Below are 18,623 nucleotides of genomic sequence, written 5' to 3'. Positions count from 1 at the left end.
CATAAAAGTACCTCATCATGTGAAAAGGTTGGAGATCCCTGGCTTACAATATGTAGTTAATGCAAGTGCTTTGTCTTCCAGGTCATGTGTGAGTCAGATTGTGAACAAATGTTGTTGTACAGTTGTTGTATAATGACAAATAAAGCATCTTAACTGGATACAGGAATGTGTTTGGAATAATAATTAATAGCGATTGTTGGTATCATACATATTTCAACCAATTAATCTTGAGTCAAAGCTTTAACTTGTTATAATATCAAAACATACCTGGAGTGATGTTTTGATTAACTTGTGAACATTTCTCCTTCACACTCAAAACTCAAGCTCACACTCTGATATACATCCATAAACATCCTCCAAGTTTTACAGTCCAGACGCCTTCACCAAACGTGATCTGAACCTGCCCACGGTCTTCCCTGTGCAGATTCACATTCTTTATTGAACCGCTCTGCAGCAGTGGGAGTGACCATGTTTTACAACACCTCGAGCCCAAGGGGTATTTCCATTACACACACAGTAATCACACGTCAAAAACATAAAAGCTCAAGCAAAGTATTGTATGTGATGGGACCTTTGAGAGCTACCCATGTAAATAACAGATGTAACCACTATCTGAACTTTACAGAAAATAGGTCAGACGGTTAAACCAGGGGACAGCATCAGGAGATTAAGTGATAACTGGATTTCCCCGTATACATTGAAATCCGATTAGAATGAATCTTGTAATGACGTCCTCTTGACATTGGTTACTTATACTCAAAAACGGATCCTGTTACATTGTCAAACAAACGCATGATTAAAACCTGGAACACAAACATGTAGGAGCGTCTAGCTATAGTGAATCAGCAACGTTTTTCTCTAAATTATGGGTAAATTCTTGTAAGCAAGTCATCACGGAGAAATAAGTAGATGTCTGAATGGCTTTACCAAACCCCAGCTTTTCTCCACTCCACAATCTAACGCTGCTTTGTAAACTAAACACTCTTTTTGTTCTCATGTTGCTTGTCTTGGCAAAGCTTTGTGAAATGCGTCTGTAAAAAAAAAAATCTTTTGGTGCAAGACAATGAATGAAGCGGCGCTGTTGGATTTCAGTGAACGTCTGAAGAGAAAGCAATGTCAGAGAAATGACAGTAGAGGAGAGGAGAGGTCCAGCCTTGACAGCTCTGTTACATGTGGCGCGCTGGGGATCGGCGGCTCGCATGCCGAGCGACGCACTGGTGAGAGCATGAAACAATAAGAACAGAGAAGACGACATGCGGGAGAGGGAAGGTTGGACACAAGAAACCAAAGGAAATGTTTAAAGTCAGGGTTTGAATTTCCAGCAGAGGCAAAAGCAGGTGGTAACAACGGGAGGGTGGGCAGTATTCAGTTGGAAAACATTGCAGAAATAAGACTTCTTCTAGGACTGATGGACTCCTCAAAGTAACCTTGAACTTACAATAAAGCCGCTGTTTTTGTTTTCGATGTTATAACACAGAGTTGATCATTTACTATATGAGCAACTGCATCTGAATATTGTAATGTTTATCCACTTTGGCTGACCCCTTCACAAACCTGGCTCGTCAGCTTACGAAAGACAAAAAAAAAAAATAGGATATATGTATTTTTTAGTATCCCTCAAAATCACAAATATATTGAACTCCAACACACAGGTGAAGGCTGAGTTCATGTGGAGTCACAACATAATGAATACTCTACAGCAGTGATTTTCAAACTTTTCATACAAAGTGGATGTCTGTGATGTTGAGGTGGAGGACGGGTCAGAATTTATATCGGAATTTCTTTTTTAATTAAAATGCAGTTGAGTGCGGAGGAAGTGTGCAGAAGTATGTACGGTAGATGCATGTGGTATATATGAAGGATTACAGGGATATACGCAAAAGAAACCACACGCAGTTTTGCTTCTGATGCTTATAATATCAATAAAAGCTAAAAAAAAAAGAAAAGAAAAAAAAGAACAACTTCCTTCCCACCGCTCCCACCAGGACATACAAGTTTAGCGTCCAGCACCAACAACACGCCGCACAGACTCGGCTCCTTACCTCTATGTGAAAGATTCCCGTTACTCTCCCTCTGCCCCCCGTCCGGAGCCGGCGGCCCCAGGAGAGGCGTGTGTGAGGAGGTGGGTGTCTGCCTGGTGCTGCCCTCTGTGCTCCTCTGGGTGCTCCTCTCCGTGGTGCTCGTCTGCTCCGTGGAGGTGCTCCTGGGAGGCTGGGGCGTGGTCTGAGGGGCGGAGCGCGTCGTTGTCGTGGAGAAAACTGTCCTTGCAGTCGTTGCACTTGAAGTTGTTGTAGGGGTAGTAGTAGTAGTAGTAGTAGTAGTGCTGGTGGTAGTGGGGGCTGGTGTAGTAGTGGTTGTAGTAGGCGCAGTTGTCGTTGTAGTCGTGGTAGTTGTAGGAATCGTGGTGGTGGTGGTTGGAGCAGCGGTTGTGGTCGTTCTCGGTCGAACTGCAAAGAACAATGACGTGAAAGTTAACGGTTACGTCTTTTGGATTTTTCTTTTCGATTGATTGATGTCCACATATGTGCCCCGTCGTGGAATCCAGGGACACGAGTCGGCTGACTCAGTTTCCCACAAATCGAGAAAGAATAGTTTTTTTTTTTTTAATTGGTGATTTTCGCTTTTTTGCAGAATCGTTCTGTTGAGATCACGAAGAAGCCTCACCATGTTTTAGATAACAGTATTGGTATATGTAAAAGCATTAATTATTAATTGTTTTATCGGAGAAAGAGCGCACGCTGGGGGAGTGTGTCATAGTGTGTGTGGTTTTCATTATTATTCAACGTTTCCCCGCGTGTGGCGGATGGAGGCCCGGCGCTGCTGCTAACGCTGGAATACTACTGCAGAAGTTCGTTTTTCAGCGTGAAACCAGTGAACTTTTCCAGGCTAACTTTTCCAGTGCGACTGATGATGCCCTGGCTGTAAGCACGCACAGCGCCCTGCTGACCAGTACGTTTCCCGAGCCAGCTCCTTGCCTTCAGACCGTGATTTAAGACAGCAGGATTTAGTGCAGATTTGCCTAACTCTATATTGAAAATTACTGAGTGAGGAAGCTGGATTTCACAATAGTGAACGAGCTTGCTGAGCAGAAGGCACGCAAAGGTTAGATAAGATAAGTTACCTCAGATGTGTGAGTGAAAGTTTGCTTTTTTTTCGCTTGTGGCCACTGTGCCATCGTTTCTGTTGCTTTTTGACAAGGCCATTGTTGTGCTGTAAGCTAACGTGGTGTGTTCAGTTGATTGGATTTGTTTGTGTTTTGTTTTTGGTCGTTAGCTGTGTGTGCAGGTTACGGATAATATAACATAGTCATTGTCCATGGCACTAATGATCTTGTGTGCGTTGTTCTTTCCGTCTGGTCAAATGTGTGTGTGTTGGGATAATGTTGCTAGTTGTCATTGTGTTGCTAGTTGCTGTAGAGGTAGACTCGAGACATTTATTTATATATTACCTGTTTGCAAACTTTTTTTCTTTTTCTTTGATGGCACATTTTCTTGCTTTTTGCCTTTTCTCCCCCCTGTGCTTTACAGTGTTACAGAGGGGAGTGGGTATGGCATATCTAAATGAGATGTAAATTAGCCCTATTGTCACTCCGAGCAGCAGCAGAGAGAGGTGAGAACAACCCAAAAGTTTAAAGGCCGATTTCTCTGCTTAGAAATATCCAGAGAGATTAGCTTCAAATGTTCACAGGTTCTTCAAATCTATTATAGAAAACGCTATCTCAATGGCCGCCGCCTGGGCGCCGCCATGTTTATTTCCCATACCGACTTTGAAGCTAAGCAGGGAAGTGCCTGGTTAGAACTGGGATGGGAGACCGTTCCTCGGATGCTAAGCAGGGAAGGGCCTGGTTAGGACTGGGATGGGAGACCGTTTGGGAACAGCAGGAAGCCTGGCGACAGTACTGAGTGTGTGCGTGGTTGGTGGTGCTGCTGTCCGAGGACAACCCGCTGTCACAAAAACGCGAGTGCATGAGATCTGACTGCCGTGCGTGTGCGCGCATCCAAACAGGGTGATGTGTGTGTGCGCGCGTGTGTGTGTGTTCGTGCGTGTGTGTATGTATGTGTGCGCGCGCATCCACACAGGGCGATGTGTGCGTGTGTGCGCGTGTGTATGTGTGTGCGTGCCCAAAACCTGCTCAAACACGAGCCTCTAATCAAACGCGCTGCTCCGACTGATTTATCCTCCGTGTGAGTACAAGTGAAAATGACACTACAACTTAACGAGCGCATGGCCTGCACTGCGTAGTTTGTTTTCTTTTTTTTTTCTTTGCTGCTGTACCATTTGTTTTCTATTTTGCTTTCACGTATTGTGAGCCCAGAGGTACATTTAATTCTAAAGCAGCTTTGAAAGCATTGCCAATTTTATTGTAAGGTTATAAATACTGTCTAATAACGATCATTAGGCTATTCAGTTCAAAACCTACTCATTATTTTTCTTATTGTACACTACCGTGATGCACCAAACCACGGGTCCTGCACCGTGAACCGAACCGTTAGAGCTGAACCACTAATATTTATCCATAATTATTCCACTGTCTCTTGAATCCTGTTCCCCGAGTTTAGCGAAAATATTGTCGTAGTTTATAAAAAAGGAGCGCGGGTGCATCAAACACTCCAATTGCAGTTTGTTTGAATTTTTTTTTTGCATTCATTCTTTTACTCATTTGTAGTGGCCATAGTTTTTGGAATGGGTTGGGAACCACTGGTCTACAGCTGAACTGTGTGACGGGTTGGACATTTCTTTGTAATCACTCACAATCTCAGAATATCAAATGTGGAGACTAGCGAGGCCCGGCCGAAGGCCGGGTCTCAGCTAGTATTATTAGATTTCCATGTGTTACACACCGTGTCCTTACTTTCTGTGTCTGGTCACATACATTGAGATTAGTATTCTTACTTGTGTTTGTGTTCTCAACATGCAGTCTAAACCCGTAAAAGCCTGCCTTTACTGTAAACAGCACAGCCCAAAAACAGAGTTCATGTGCGCCTCTGAGACCCTGCACATGCTACAGCCGCTCTCTCTTCTCCCAGGTATATACTGTCGTGTCCTACATACATCATCGTTTGTTTTGGCTCCTTTCTCTGTGTCAGCCTCTTTCTCCTCACCTGCTGCAGGGTGGGGGAAGCAGCAGAGCATCCTATTAAGGACAACATCTTAACAAGTGCATGTGTGACTGAGGTGGCTGAGGAGAGGGAGGGCGGAGCGTGAGTTAGGACAGTGGGTGTCCTGAGACTGGGAGATTCCAAAGCGTTGGTAGCTTCGCCCTGAAGATACTGTTACCGGGTCAAATCACAGAAGGAGTTGCTATTAAAAGTGATTAAATAATTTGATTAAATAATACATTGTATATTGAGTGAGCAAAGGATAATTAATTTGATGAGTGGGCACTGGGGATCTATCAGGATGATTTACGTAAATATTTTTTTTTGCCTTTTTAGACTAGTGTAGTACTAATTTTTATTTTTTGTCCGACCATGATTTTTACACAGTCCACTTGATGTGCTACAGCTACTTTACAACAGGGTTTATACAGGTGTCCGCAAGTGAGTTTAATTCCTTTTTAATGCCATTATCATGCCAAAATACTACACTGCCTGATCAAATTTCTGGATTTAACTAACTCCTATGATCGGTCTAGGTTCAGAAACACTATGCGCCCAAAATAATGAGATCCTGAATGACCTGGTTATTTCATCAATGGATTTCTTCTTCTCTGATGGCACAACAGGCACATTCCAAGATGACAATGCCAGGATTTACCACATTATGAAGGAGTGGTTCATGAAGCATGAGATCACTTTCACACATGGACAGGCCACCACAGAGTCCAGACCACCCCATCTTTGGGATATGCTTGAGAAGGCTTTGCGCAGTGGTCACATTCTCCCATCACCAATACAAGTTCTTGGTGAAACATGAATGCAACACCGGCTCTCTTGATACTGCAGAAGCTTATTGAAACAACGCCACAGCGAATGTGTGCTGTAATCAGAGCTAAAGGCGGGAAACAAAATAATAAAGCATGTGACCTTTTGAGGTTTTTTTTGTTCAGCCAGTGCAGATGTTTAATGCCAAAAGCGAATAAATAATGTGTGCATATCTAATGTCTTAAAGATATTATGCTTTTTTCAATCACATAGCACCAGTCTATATAACACTACAATGATGACCAAACCTTCTGTTGGTCTGTAAATGCAGTAAATTAGAATAACTGCCTTGTATAAAATTGCTCTCTCAAAATGGCTGTAGTGAATGTCTTGAAATAGGCCTCTGTCTCTTTAAGAACCTCTGAGCCTTTCCGACACGCCCCCTCCACACGCTGTCTGGGGAGGGGGTTCTGCTGAGGAGCAGTGGTTGGTTACTCGGCTGGTGACGAAAGCTCGGAGGCGTCTCCAGGAGGTGGGGGCGTTCCTAGGAGGACTCAGGCAAACCTATCCCTAAAATGGCCGCCAACAGAGTTTTTACAGATTACTCAAACATACGTGAATGTGCCAAGGCAACACTTCAGGCATGTTTTTAATGAGGGAATGACATAATAACGTGATGTAAAGCTGGAAAAAGTCGATTTTGCATAATACCCCCCCTTTAAGATCAGCAAACATTCCATCAAGCACAGGAATGAGGCAAAATGTCAATATTAAAAATAAAAAGCACCACAGTTTACAGCAGTAATAGTGACCTACCGACAGCGCAGCGCCTCATGTCGGGCCCCAGCTCCATGCCGTCGGGACAGGCACAGGTATACTTTGGAGAGTGCTCTGTGATCTGAGGGGCCCGCAGGCACAGGTACTCACAGCCCCCGTTAGGAAGGCTGCCCAGGTTACACGTGTCCGGGGCTGCAAAACACATAAAAAGAGAAAGGTTATGGCACAATTTTAGAACAGTTTCTAAAAATAAAATGCAGGAGGCCAATTAACTAAATGCGTTCAGCAGAATATGACTAGAGGTTTAAAAAAAGTGTTTGTTTTCTGAGTTATGTGGCGTTTGCTGCGTGTTTGAGATATTTTCATTCAGTTTCATGTGTACAAAGTGCGACAACTCATTTTCCCTGCAAATTGTCACGCTTGCGAACCAAAACAGGAATTTCTTCAACCTCAGCAACACATAGTTTAGAATAGACGTTTCTATCCTTTTTTTTTGTCACAAAAGATGTTTACGCTATAGGCAGCTCGACAGTAGCGCAGGCACAATGTGGTGAGACCGCTTGGAGGCAGACGCATCCATCCCATAACGACATGCAACGCGCCATACCATTCAAAAACATCACAAAGTCCTGAAGTTTTTTTGACGAGACCCATCTTTCTCAAACTTACTTTTCCTACATATTAAAAGCGAAGTCTCCCACCACATGTCACAGCCAAACCGTCACAAAAAATACTTCTGCGACTAAATATACTTTTTTTCACACCGCAAAAATCCTCAAAAGCAGATGCTCCTCTCGTCTACGTTATTTAGGATGTGTGTGTGTTTTTTTTTAATTCCGTGACCCATTTCCAGGCTCTGAAGAGATGCTTGTTGTTGTTTTTTCTTCTTTAAGGGAAAGGCTTACTCACATCTTTTTCATCACTACATCCGCATAAAACATTTACATCTGGTTTTGCTAACTCAAGACTCAAAAAAAAATATAGCAGCCTCGAGTCATGTGGGAGAGTCGAAGTGGGTCAAGCGATGGTCGAAATCTGCAAGTCACTTTGTGCATGCAGTGGAATCTAAATGAGCTGGGAGCACATCGGTTCCGTACAGTAACGTTCTGTGAATGAAATAGCGAGATGTCAAGGAGGTATACAAACTCCGGCCGTGATTTAAAGTGACAGAATCCCCCAAAATAAACTGTGGCAATGCACTTACAGTTTGAGCATAGCGTTGTAGTAAATCTTCAAAGCAAAGTTGGTCGGCCATAAAAAGATAATCCGGTTTGACAAAGGGAATTGTGAATGGACAGTTTGGGGATTTTGAGAAAGTGTCAAAAACTGTGAAGAAATGCTGTACTGATGTATAACAGTAATAAAGGCGCTAACAGAAGCAGTTTTGATATGGCCGCCTTTTCTTGTTAGTTGATAGACACATTTATCTAATAGTAATCACCGATACTGTACGTAAGGGGTTCTGCTATAACATGAGCTACAGCATCACGGCACATGGGATGAACACTAACCTGCTTATTTAAAAAAAAAAAAAAAAAAAAAAGGTTTTTAATTGGCTAAAAAATTCCATCCAAAACATTTCATTATTTTCGAGTTAGCAACAGCTTGACATTAATAGCAGCCACCCCGCCAAATGCAGCTGTGGCTCGTAACACTGCGTCTCTAACTGGCCAGAGTGTTAGACTCAATTACAGTCAAAAACACAGCACACAGCAGGGTTCTCAAAGTTCAAATCCAGAATAAAATTCACAGAAGGCAAAAGGCAGAAAAAATGATTCTGTGCTCATTGCTCTAAAACATTTAGATAGTAAATTGCAAAATGCATTTGTAAACAATATATATCGTAAAGAGGAAAGGAAGGACTGATCTAAACGTACACTCAGACAGCTGTGAGAGTTCATGGTTGAGAATGCACATTCACTTTGATAAAGTTGTTTTTTCCCCCAAAAAATAATGTTTTCTTCACGTTTAGATTAAACCAGTCATTGCTATACTTTCTTACCAATTTCAAACTTTCTGAGCCTTATATATGTCAGTAAAGTTGGATTAGTCTGCCTATGTTTTGTTACATCACTGTTTCAAAAGAGTCATTAATTCTCCAATAAGGGGAGCTCATGTCTTCAACACCAGTAAAAATTGTATATTAGTAGTTACAAAGAATATCAATTATTACAATAGTATTGTTATTCAATGATTTTGATACAAGCCTGCTTCTTCATACGCTGCCCCTGGAGGCCAAAGATGGTCCAGACCAAATAACCTGAGTTCTGAGTTTAAGAAGGCCTGCTCTACAGCATAGAGCAGGCCTACTCAAACTCTACTGTTTGAACTTTAAACAGTAGAGTTGAAAGTTTAAAGTCTCCCCCTGAGCTTAGACTGTCCCGTCACCTGCCTGGGACAGGGTCTAGTTGGGGTCTGTGCTGTGAATCTGTCAGGTGTAACAGCTGTCTCTCCAGCGCTCGATTCGGAGCGAGCGACTGACAGCTGCACCGCAGCGATGTCACAGTCACAGCTGATTTCCTCTTTTTCTCATGGCAAAATGTTTTTCCCTAATCCAATACAGTAGTTTGAGGTGCGGTATGAGCGCAGAAAGTGTAAATGATAGATTGAAAGTGCGTGAAGCAGTGATGACAGAGTCTGCTTCGGTACAAGTCCGCAGAAAGCTACAGGTTAGACAAGAATGTTACTCAAGTCTAGTATATCTCTGTTGCACTGGTTAAGTGCTGATCAAATAAATACATTATGCATCAATAATGCTCCACAACAGGCATAGCAACAATAAATGTAAATCAAGTAAAGGCCAAAGTCTTTCTAATGTTGCGTTATTAATTAATCTGCTCTGCTTGACAGTGTAAGGATTGATCATCCTTAATTGTTCTGTTAATTATTTCATGACATACCTGCATGTGGCTGTGTCTGACTCATTGAATCAGTCAGACAGAGCATGTTATTTACTATCAACAATTCCTGTGTGACGTGTCAAACAAGTTCACACAGTCATAATGCATCGCACTATAAATGAATTAGCAGACCGTGCTGGCATGTTTACTTTGATAGGTTCACTGCTTGGTTATACCCAGCATTTCGACTTGGTTCTGCCTCAGGCTGGACGACATATCAGCAAATTATCGTTAAAGCACTATCCAGTGATGTGATATCCAGATTACAAGAAGCTCAAATACATCACAAAATCACTGAGGTCATTAATCTGCCTGCAATTTACACAACATCCTAAAACACAAAAGCATGGAAAGCTAATGTGCTCAAGTTCAGTTTTTATCATGATTCACTAAATTTAGCCTTGTTTAAGTCTTGGTTGACACAATTCAATGAAAAAACAGATAATGTTATGTTAATTCTTCATACAGTACATGCATAGAACAATATACAACTAACATTAACATTTTGACAATATCTGCATGCTACATCTTGCATCGCTTCACCAGAGTATTTGGTGCGTCTTCCTTGTCTCGCCTTTGTTGGTATTTAGAAGAACATGCTCAAATTTGTGATTTCCTCACAGCAGCTCTGTTGATTTAATAATGAGAGAACACAATTTGTTCCCCACTGGCATTCAGACAAGACTCCTTTGAGCAGCGATTGGGAGGCACAAAACAAAAGCAGAGAAATGCACACACACATGGATGTGCTGGTAACAGCCATGTAGACAGGCTGGCACGAGCAGGTGTGTGGAAGCACCTGGGCCTCTCCGCTCAGGAACAAAGGGGGTGATTTAACATGCAGAACACACGCCTCTTTAATGAATCTTGCATCAGCGCATTGTTTATGGATGTGGGCGGTTTTAATAGGCCGCATATGGGTGATTTAGGCATTCTTAGGTGGCGTAATGTTCAAAGGAGTTTTATCAGTAAAAGGAAAAGCTTAAATTAGGATGGAGAAATTAGATGCAATAAAAGAGATTCATTTGTACGCAATTTAGAGGCCTTTTTTTGGATTATAATTGTACACTTAGGGGTAAGTTACATAGAGGAGTAACAAAACACATTGATAAAACACTTTGATGAGCAATAAAATAACAGGCAATTATAGTAGGAATCCCTGAATATGCTGTGCACTGCCCCAGTTATAACTAAATAAATGAATAAAATCTTGTTTTGGATTATTTGAGACAACTCCTAAACTTCCATTTCAAGTGCTCAAGGACTCAAATAAAAAAGGATGCAACAATATCAAATTTACACTTTAGAAAACACACTTTTCCTATTCTTTACAAAGACGTGTAGTCTGGGGTCAGGGGTGATTCTTCGAGCTCCCGATGGCCGTGATTGACAAGCACATTAACCAACCGGAGAAAAGCCGGATATAATAAAGCGGAGACAAATGTGAATGATCTACAGTATGTCGTTATTGGCACAAAAACAAGGAGTCATTAGCAACTCGGTTCAGATTTTAAAGCTAGAAGAATTCAACACAAATGCACAATCAATGTACATTTGGAACAGGACAAAAAATACTCTCCATAGACAGCAACAAGAAGGAAATCCACTTAAGCCGGGTGTACACCGCGTGATTTTGGCTGTCTGCGATGAACGATCACTCGTCGTGGGGAAAATCTGAGGTCGTAGGTCAAAATCGCAGGTCTGACGTCGTACAGTGAGACAGGGACAAAAATTATAATAGAACCGTCATTCGACCAAAGATGAGGTATGACTGACATCAAGCAGATTGTGATAGGTGTGTCAATAGCAATGTTATTGTTGTGTTCCTAGGGGGACCACTTTGAGTGTGACACCGGGGTTAAGAGCAGGCTGCAGCAGCATGTACGTGTGTTCCAGCATGTCTACAAATAAAGTTGAGCTTACAAACGATTACGTCCATTCTGTATGGTTTAAGACTGAGTAAACGGAACAGAATGAAACAATAGGAACACTAGTCGCAGAGCGAGCCTGCTCTCGCTGCAACGATGATCTCTGTAAAGTGTCGTCAACACAACACATCAGCGCACAACCCACCGCTGCCAGAGTCACAAGCAACAGAGGCCGGGCATGAGCGGGTCTGACTCCGCATTTTACAGGACTATTCCTGCACTTTTCCGCGAAAATAAACACACGCCTTCTGAAGCCTGAAACTGCAACAATAAACTTTGGTCGTAGCTACGATTGGCTCTTTTAACCATCGCACAGTGGAGACGAGAGCAGCTCACGATTTTGCCATCCCCACGTTGTGCAATGTGACATCTAAAAATCTTATTAGACAAGAAAAAGTGTACAACAGGCACAACCGAAGATCATGCATAAACATCTACGTAGGTACATTTTTTGCTCAGTACGTTTATTTAAGAAAATATTTTGCAAGTGGTTGAGTCGTGACAACATGGTCTGTGATCGGATCGATATGAAGCCTTTCGAGATTTGATTGGTTGTTAGCAAAGTTCCAGACGGTCCTGATTTTGAACAGATACAAAAGACAGGAGTGGATAGCTGGCCAGGCCAGTTTAGTTAAATTCTAAGCAAGGCCCTGCTGAAAAATTATTCTGGACTGTGCAATTGTAATAGATTTTATTACAACTTGTAAGAAAAAAATGTAATTTGTAATTGGATGTACTGTAAAAACCCATAATAAATACTAGATAATAATAAAACATACTTTTGATAGATCCGATTTCTGCTTCCAGAGCGACAAGACCCAAAACCACAACACTATTCTGTGCTCTTGTAATTCACGTCTTTTATAAAGCGCCCTTACCCTGCGGCTGCCTCTGCTCATGGAAGACCACCAGATCCAGCGGGTTATTGAGGTGCTCTGCCACCTTTGCCACGTCGTGTCCAGTCAGACGGTTCACACTGTATATGGCTTCGTCTTCAAGGTCCGTCCAGTAAATTCGATCCTAGAGGAGAAAGAGGAAAAGCGCCAAAATCAATACTGAATGAAATCTTGCGGCGTATGCAGGAAATTTCAACAATCATGAGCAGATTTTCCAAGAAGAGGTTTCATTATGAGCCGTATCTGTGGCTGACGAGGACAATCAATCTGCTTTGTTGCGCCGTTTCCAATCTTACTCTATCAGCCGGCGTTATCTGCATACAGCCTCTGAGCCTTTGGTTCCAAACAAACACATCCACGCTCTATTATACCTTGTTTACTACAGATAGATGGGAAATGTGTTTCGGAGATCTATGTCAAACGAAGTAATTAACTTTTGAACACAACTTTGGGTGGAATGAGTAGGAGGGTGTTTAACCTTAAACCGGATGTAATGGTAATGCTAATTTCAGCTGCACTCTTATAATGTCTAAATGTCTAATGTCTAAAAATAATTTTGCATGTTTTATGTTGTTCCTCAACCCTGTGATATAGGATGTGAACTGTGAGTCTGAAAGTGGGAGGGAAAAAAATGAAAATGAGATTGTCAGAGATTATTCTGAATGTTCTTTTCCTATTAAAGTGACAGTCTGTAAGATTGTAAAGTGAGTACAGAGAGAGAGAGACTTGAAAGTAATCAATAAAGCCCCTCCCATTCCCTCCCGATTGGACCAGAAAGTCACTTCTATATTTTGCAAAATGAGGAACATGAGAACTAACTTTTAAAAGTAAAGCCCCATCCCCCCTCCCCTCCTGATTGGACCTGACAGGCAGGTTGTCATTGGTCAAAGCGATTCTGAAGTTGCTGAACTCAGGAAAGGGAGGGACTTAAAAATATTATGTAATATTACTTGTATTATGTCAAATTTCAGACCCAGTCTATCACATTTCAAAGCATTTAAACTTAGAGAATGTCACTTTAATACACAGGTTTAATACAAAAGTTATTGTTCATACATATTGTTCACACCTTTATAGATTTCATACTGGCACTGGTATGGGATGCCGATACCACTGATTGTCCAGGTATTGGTATCTGTACCTAAACCAATTCACAGTCTGAATGCCATGCTGTGTTTTTCTTACCAAGTACTTAACTCTTATTTAAGTGTGTGGCTTTTGCTTCCACTAACACCCAGAGGAGTTTAAAAGCTAAAACCCTAATAAACAAAGAGGATTCATGTTATCACTCAGTTATCAGTTATCACTGATTTCCTTGATACTCAACCCCTGTACCTGTGGTATTGGACTAGTATTGGACTGCAGCACACGACCTTATGCAACTAACGATTATTTTGTAATCGATTAATCTATTGATTATTTTTTACGATTAATCGAGTAATCGCTTGGTTGTGAATGGTGTAGGAAAGTTGTATTTTTTCTATTTTTTTAAATCACATATAGCTTAAGTGGCGCTGCTTGAAGATGTGTTGATGGAGTAAACTAAAGGGAAATGTTTGTTGGAGGCTCCATTCATGAAATTTACAATGAACAAAATGTACATAAACCCTAACTTTATAAACAAAGTAGGATTTCATCAAAAATACTAGGCTACATTTTTGCTCCATTTTAGTCTGTGTGAACCAGAAAACGATTAATCGATTACTAAAATTGTTGTCGACTATTTCAATAATCGATTAGTCGTCGATGAATCGATTAGTCGTTTCAGCCCTAGGAAACATGACAGTCCGATCACTCTCACACCGTCATATGCAGGGTGAGTGAAGTGTCAAGTGCTCAAACCACAACAACGGGCATTGCTCGGAGTTGATCCAGGACTGTGCGTATGCTCACACCACTGAGCCAATACTGCTCGTCTCATCTCTCATATCAATTCCAGTCTAATCAAATCGAAGTGCAATAAAAACACTCTTCATTTTAGGAATGCGCCCTGGTTCCTTAACTGCTCTTCCACTACCCCCTTCAGAGATACTGAAACATAAGCCGTCTGAGTGGTTGTCGCACTTGTCGTCATGGAAACCCTTGCTGATTGCTCGAGGCAGACAACAATTAAGAAAAACACAGACGATGATGAGAGACAACCTGACACACTGCAGAGGTGAAGTGAAGAAGGCTCACCACTTGAAAATTCACAAACAAGACTCAAAACAGCTTTTTTTCCAAGTTGTACTTTGTGAGTTGTATTTGTAATTGTATTTGTTAAGGTCAAGATTGTGCCGGTTAAACCATGGATTGCATTTCCAAACACATGCGTGGGAATTGCGCATGTGAGCCAATGTGAGAACCGGAGAGGTTATCATAGGCGACAACCTTTTCTATACTGATCCCTTTTGTGAGATTTCTCCTGTCTCTCCATCTGCCTTCTCGGGGATACGGATAACCTTTGGCCATGACAGCTGTGTAGAAGCAATGAAAGACAAATATCAGCCATGTTGGTAATGGAAAACTCAAATCTATCATTTCAACTGTCCGCTATATGTCTCCCCAGACGGATTCTCTCCATCCATCAGCGTCCTGACTTTTTCTTTTTCAATTTCGACGTCAGTGTCGGCACCTGTCACGGGCAGCAACCTTCAAAGATTAGCAGGTCACAACTCTTTGCTCTTTCCAGGGTGGTGAGGATGTTGCACATTAGCAAGTAATGTCTCGATTGTTTCTTGCTCCGATGGGTGGAGACTTAGGTCAAGAATTAATTCATACTTTTGACTATTTCTTCCAGTTCTACACATATATTAACTGGAATGGCGGCTCCATTCCTACAGTCAGCATTTTATACAAGGCATAATCCTTGTATAAAAGGATTATGCCTTTTATACAACTGAACTTGGATTGCCTTGGCATATTTTTTCACCATATCACCAAAAACCTTAAATATGTATGTTACTGTTACCGCTTGCCTATAGACATAATCCAATCAAATTTTATTAACCGTTCTGTAAAAGGCAGAAGATACTCGCTCTGCAATTTTCTGAACATAAGAGTGCAGTTTTTCTCTTTTACTGGCTTCACACTGTGGCAACCATCAAGGTCACAACTCACTCTCGTCATATAATATTGAATTTAGGTAAAATATGAAACAATGACTCCCTAAAATTGTTAATTAAAAACTATTTCAATGAGCTTCAAGGCTGGGTGGATGTTCTCTTTTATTGAATGGCTCCTCTCTACCAATTGGTGTCAAGCCCTTTCTATATCAATTCCCACCGCCAATCTCGGCATCTGTTACTTCTCCCTGACCTTCAAACATTGGCAGGTCACCCCCTCCTGGTCTCTTTCCTGGTTCAGAGCCTGCATATGCACAGTCTACTGACAGCGGGGCATTGCATCACATTAGCGGAGATGTCTGTGGAGTTGTCAGCGCGTCTAAATGGGCGTGAAGTCTTTCGGGGGAGCGGTCAAGGGAGAACAACCTTGAGATTTTTGTCATGATCTCGTCCCAGATGAACTATCCCAAGAATGTAGTGAAGTTTGACTGACACGTCGACGAGAAACGCTGCTGCATACTTAGAGGCAAGGTCAGGAAATGCAGTAGAATGTGCAATGCAGACAATAGCTTGCATTGGCGTGACATCATAATAGTTATGGACGTTTCTTAGAGTAGTCCAAGAGAGTGTTGATGAAAAGATTGGTGACATGGAGATGTTTGGGCAAGTAAGGAGTTGTAGGCAAAGCAGTCCTCTGTACTGAGTAATGCAAACGTTGTGGACGTTTCGCCTCTCATTCAAGGAGCTTCGTCAGTGATCGTCAGGGATCATAGGAGGGGTTTAACTGATAATGGTGGCGTCCATTTTTACGCTAAAAAGCTACGCTCAACTTGTTAAAAAAATGTTTAGTGAGTATCAATTCAATATCAACAACTGTATACCTTACCCTGGAATCTGCTAATTAATTGTCTACTGTCTATCCATCTGACCTGGGCTTTGTCTCTCAATGGCATGACATTTGGGGTCTAGACTTGGGACAGAGAAGGCGGCGTGACACAGAGGACGGGTTTGATCTAAGTCCATTGTATCGATTCAGAGCAAGATTTTCTTTCATCCCTAAAATAACATATTCCACTCCACTCTTAAAGCATTTCTTCTCTTTAGCTAAATGTTTACCCCGCTGAAATCAAAGGAGGGCTTTAAAATGGAGATGAACTGCAAACTGAGTGTCGCAAGTTGTTCCTCTGCAGCGTTGGTACAGCCTCTTATGTTGTGTCTGTTTAGTTTCTCCAAAATAATCACCTTCTTCTTCTTTGCAATGAATTGAACACATTGCGCATCGTGAGAGCAGCGGAGAAGATCGGCAGAGCCCCTCTCCTCGCTATTAAGGAGATGTACTCCACCCTCTCACCTGCAAAGCCATCAAAACACCAGGGACCCTTCGCACCCATCACATAATCTCTTACTAGAAAATTTCTCCATTGTGAGATCAATAAAGGCTATCTTAGGTTATGCCTTCAGGGAGGAGACTGCGGAATCTATGGGTCAGTTCCAGTCGACAGAGGAACAGTTTCGTACACAGGGCCACTCCCTGCCCTCCCTCCCAGTCCTCTTCCCCCTCCCCCTGCTCCACAATCAAGGATGAGAGAAACATCATTTAAAAAATCGTGAAAAATCTTGAATCTTGAATATTCCTCTATTTGTAGCTGGGAGTTTTATCTTTATCGAGCTGTAGGTTCAGGTGTCCGATGTGCAAATACAACAGATATAATTAATTCCATCCTCCATACGGTTTGTTAATAAGAATGTGTAGGAGCATTTCAGCATTATTATTTTTGTAATTTCTGAATGTCATCGGGTTTTCATTTTTATTAAGCCGCACCACGTTTCCATGGCCAACTGAGGGACAATAAAGTACACCATACAACAAGGAAAAAAGGCGCTTCTAGAGACAGTGACCTCAACTTTTTATCAGTAGAAATTCAATGATATTCGGGCAGTCAATCTACAGCAAACCCCAAAATATAGTGGCTGGCATGTCCTTCCCACCATCTGAAATCTTGATAAAAAACGTTCTATTTTCCAAGCGCTCAGAGCTTTGGTGTGTAATGTGTTTAATACAGTCTATTACTGACTGCTGCAAATGTTTGGCCCAAAGCCTGACTCACTGCAAACTTAATCTTTAAGCTTGAAATGTATCCAATACGATTTCCAGGTAATTTCAAGGCACTTTCACTCCTTCAAGTGCGCACGACGACGCACAATAAGACTTGGCATACTCCATACTTGACTCATTTTTAAGGTAAAAACTGCAAAACATACCAAATAGTATATAGCCTATAGGGGGTTTAGTTTGGAACATAAACTGAGCACTATGGGACATTGAGAAAGACCTCCAACTCCAATCATTTTCTAATTGTCTTTTTCCCTACTGTCATATCCAATAATGGGGGGGGGGTTACTGTATTTTGTTGACTTACAGTACCTTACAGTTAACACTCTTAAAATCTGCAGCCATTGTTTTCCCATTTGGTATTCTGCCAGTTCCATCGGTTTACTGTTGGGTTTGACAATTCCTTTTCAGTAAATGTCCAAATAAACCACCATTGCCCTTTGTCTATAAGAGGTCGGCTCACATTTATAACATCTTAAAACCACATTTTGCCATCTATGCTTCCTACTGGTTTTGTTTTGGTGCTGCAGAACCAAAACCCACGTTGGGTGAGTGCTGCTCACACCTGCACACTCCGGCTTATCCACCTTCACACTTCTCCCACTGTTTTGCACTTGGACTTGTAACTCCAAGCGTCTCTGCCTCTATCGTTTTCTTCTCTCCTGTCTTCTCCCCTGCATCGATTCGGATTGCTTTTCTTTTAATCACAATTCTTCTTCCTGCGTTTTCCTCCCAAACACAAGCTAATCTCCCGCCTGTGCCCTCCGGCCAAACAGAGCAAAGCTAAGAATTAATGAAAAGCCAAATATGCAACAGACGCCAACTGATTACTCAGAGCAAGTCCTCTACTTTAATTAGTAGAGTATTTGATGGATTATTTCACTTCTAGCTATTTTTTCCTCAGTATTATTGATTGGACTGAAAACATATCCAGTAACTAGCATCTACCGAGAATTGGTAAAAAACAATGCAATTTTTCGGATCTTGGTGGACTTTTCACCAATTCATTTCAATATATAATTCGCTTTTGGACGCGTCAGCATTGGTAATTCAAGTTTTGAAACGTGAAATAATGCCTACGCAAGGAAAAGACTGCAAGAC

General features: G+C 41.7%; 1 protein-coding gene across 3 annotated transcripts in view; it reads right to left on the bottom strand.

Moving 5' to 3' along the window:
- lrp8 (low density lipoprotein receptor-related protein 8, apolipoprotein e receptor) overlaps positions 1-18,623 on the bottom strand; it is a 229,001-nt gene that overhangs the window by 16,576 nt on the left and 193,802 nt on the right. For all 3 annotated transcript variants that reach the window (XM_079575575.1, XM_079575573.1, XM_079575574.1), the window contains exons 14-16: positions 12,348-12,489; positions 6,681-6,833; positions 2,043-2,447 (exon numbers count right to left, since the gene is read on the bottom strand). In XM_079575575.1, coding sequence (XP_079431701.1) covers positions 2,043-2,447; positions 6,681-6,833; positions 12,348-12,489 — 700 coding nt within the window. The remainder of the gene's footprint in view (positions 1-2,042; positions 2,448-6,680; positions 6,834-12,347; positions 12,490-18,623) is intronic.

Source organism: Gobius niger (assembly GCF_951799975.1).
Source record: "Gobius niger genome assembly, chromosome: 17".
NCBI classification, from domain to species: domain Eukaryota; kingdom Metazoa; phylum Chordata; class Actinopteri; order Gobiiformes; family Gobiidae; genus Gobius; species Gobius niger.
The sequence above is the reverse complement of the archived record's forward strand: the minus strand, read 5'-3'. Positions and strand labels throughout refer to the sequence as shown.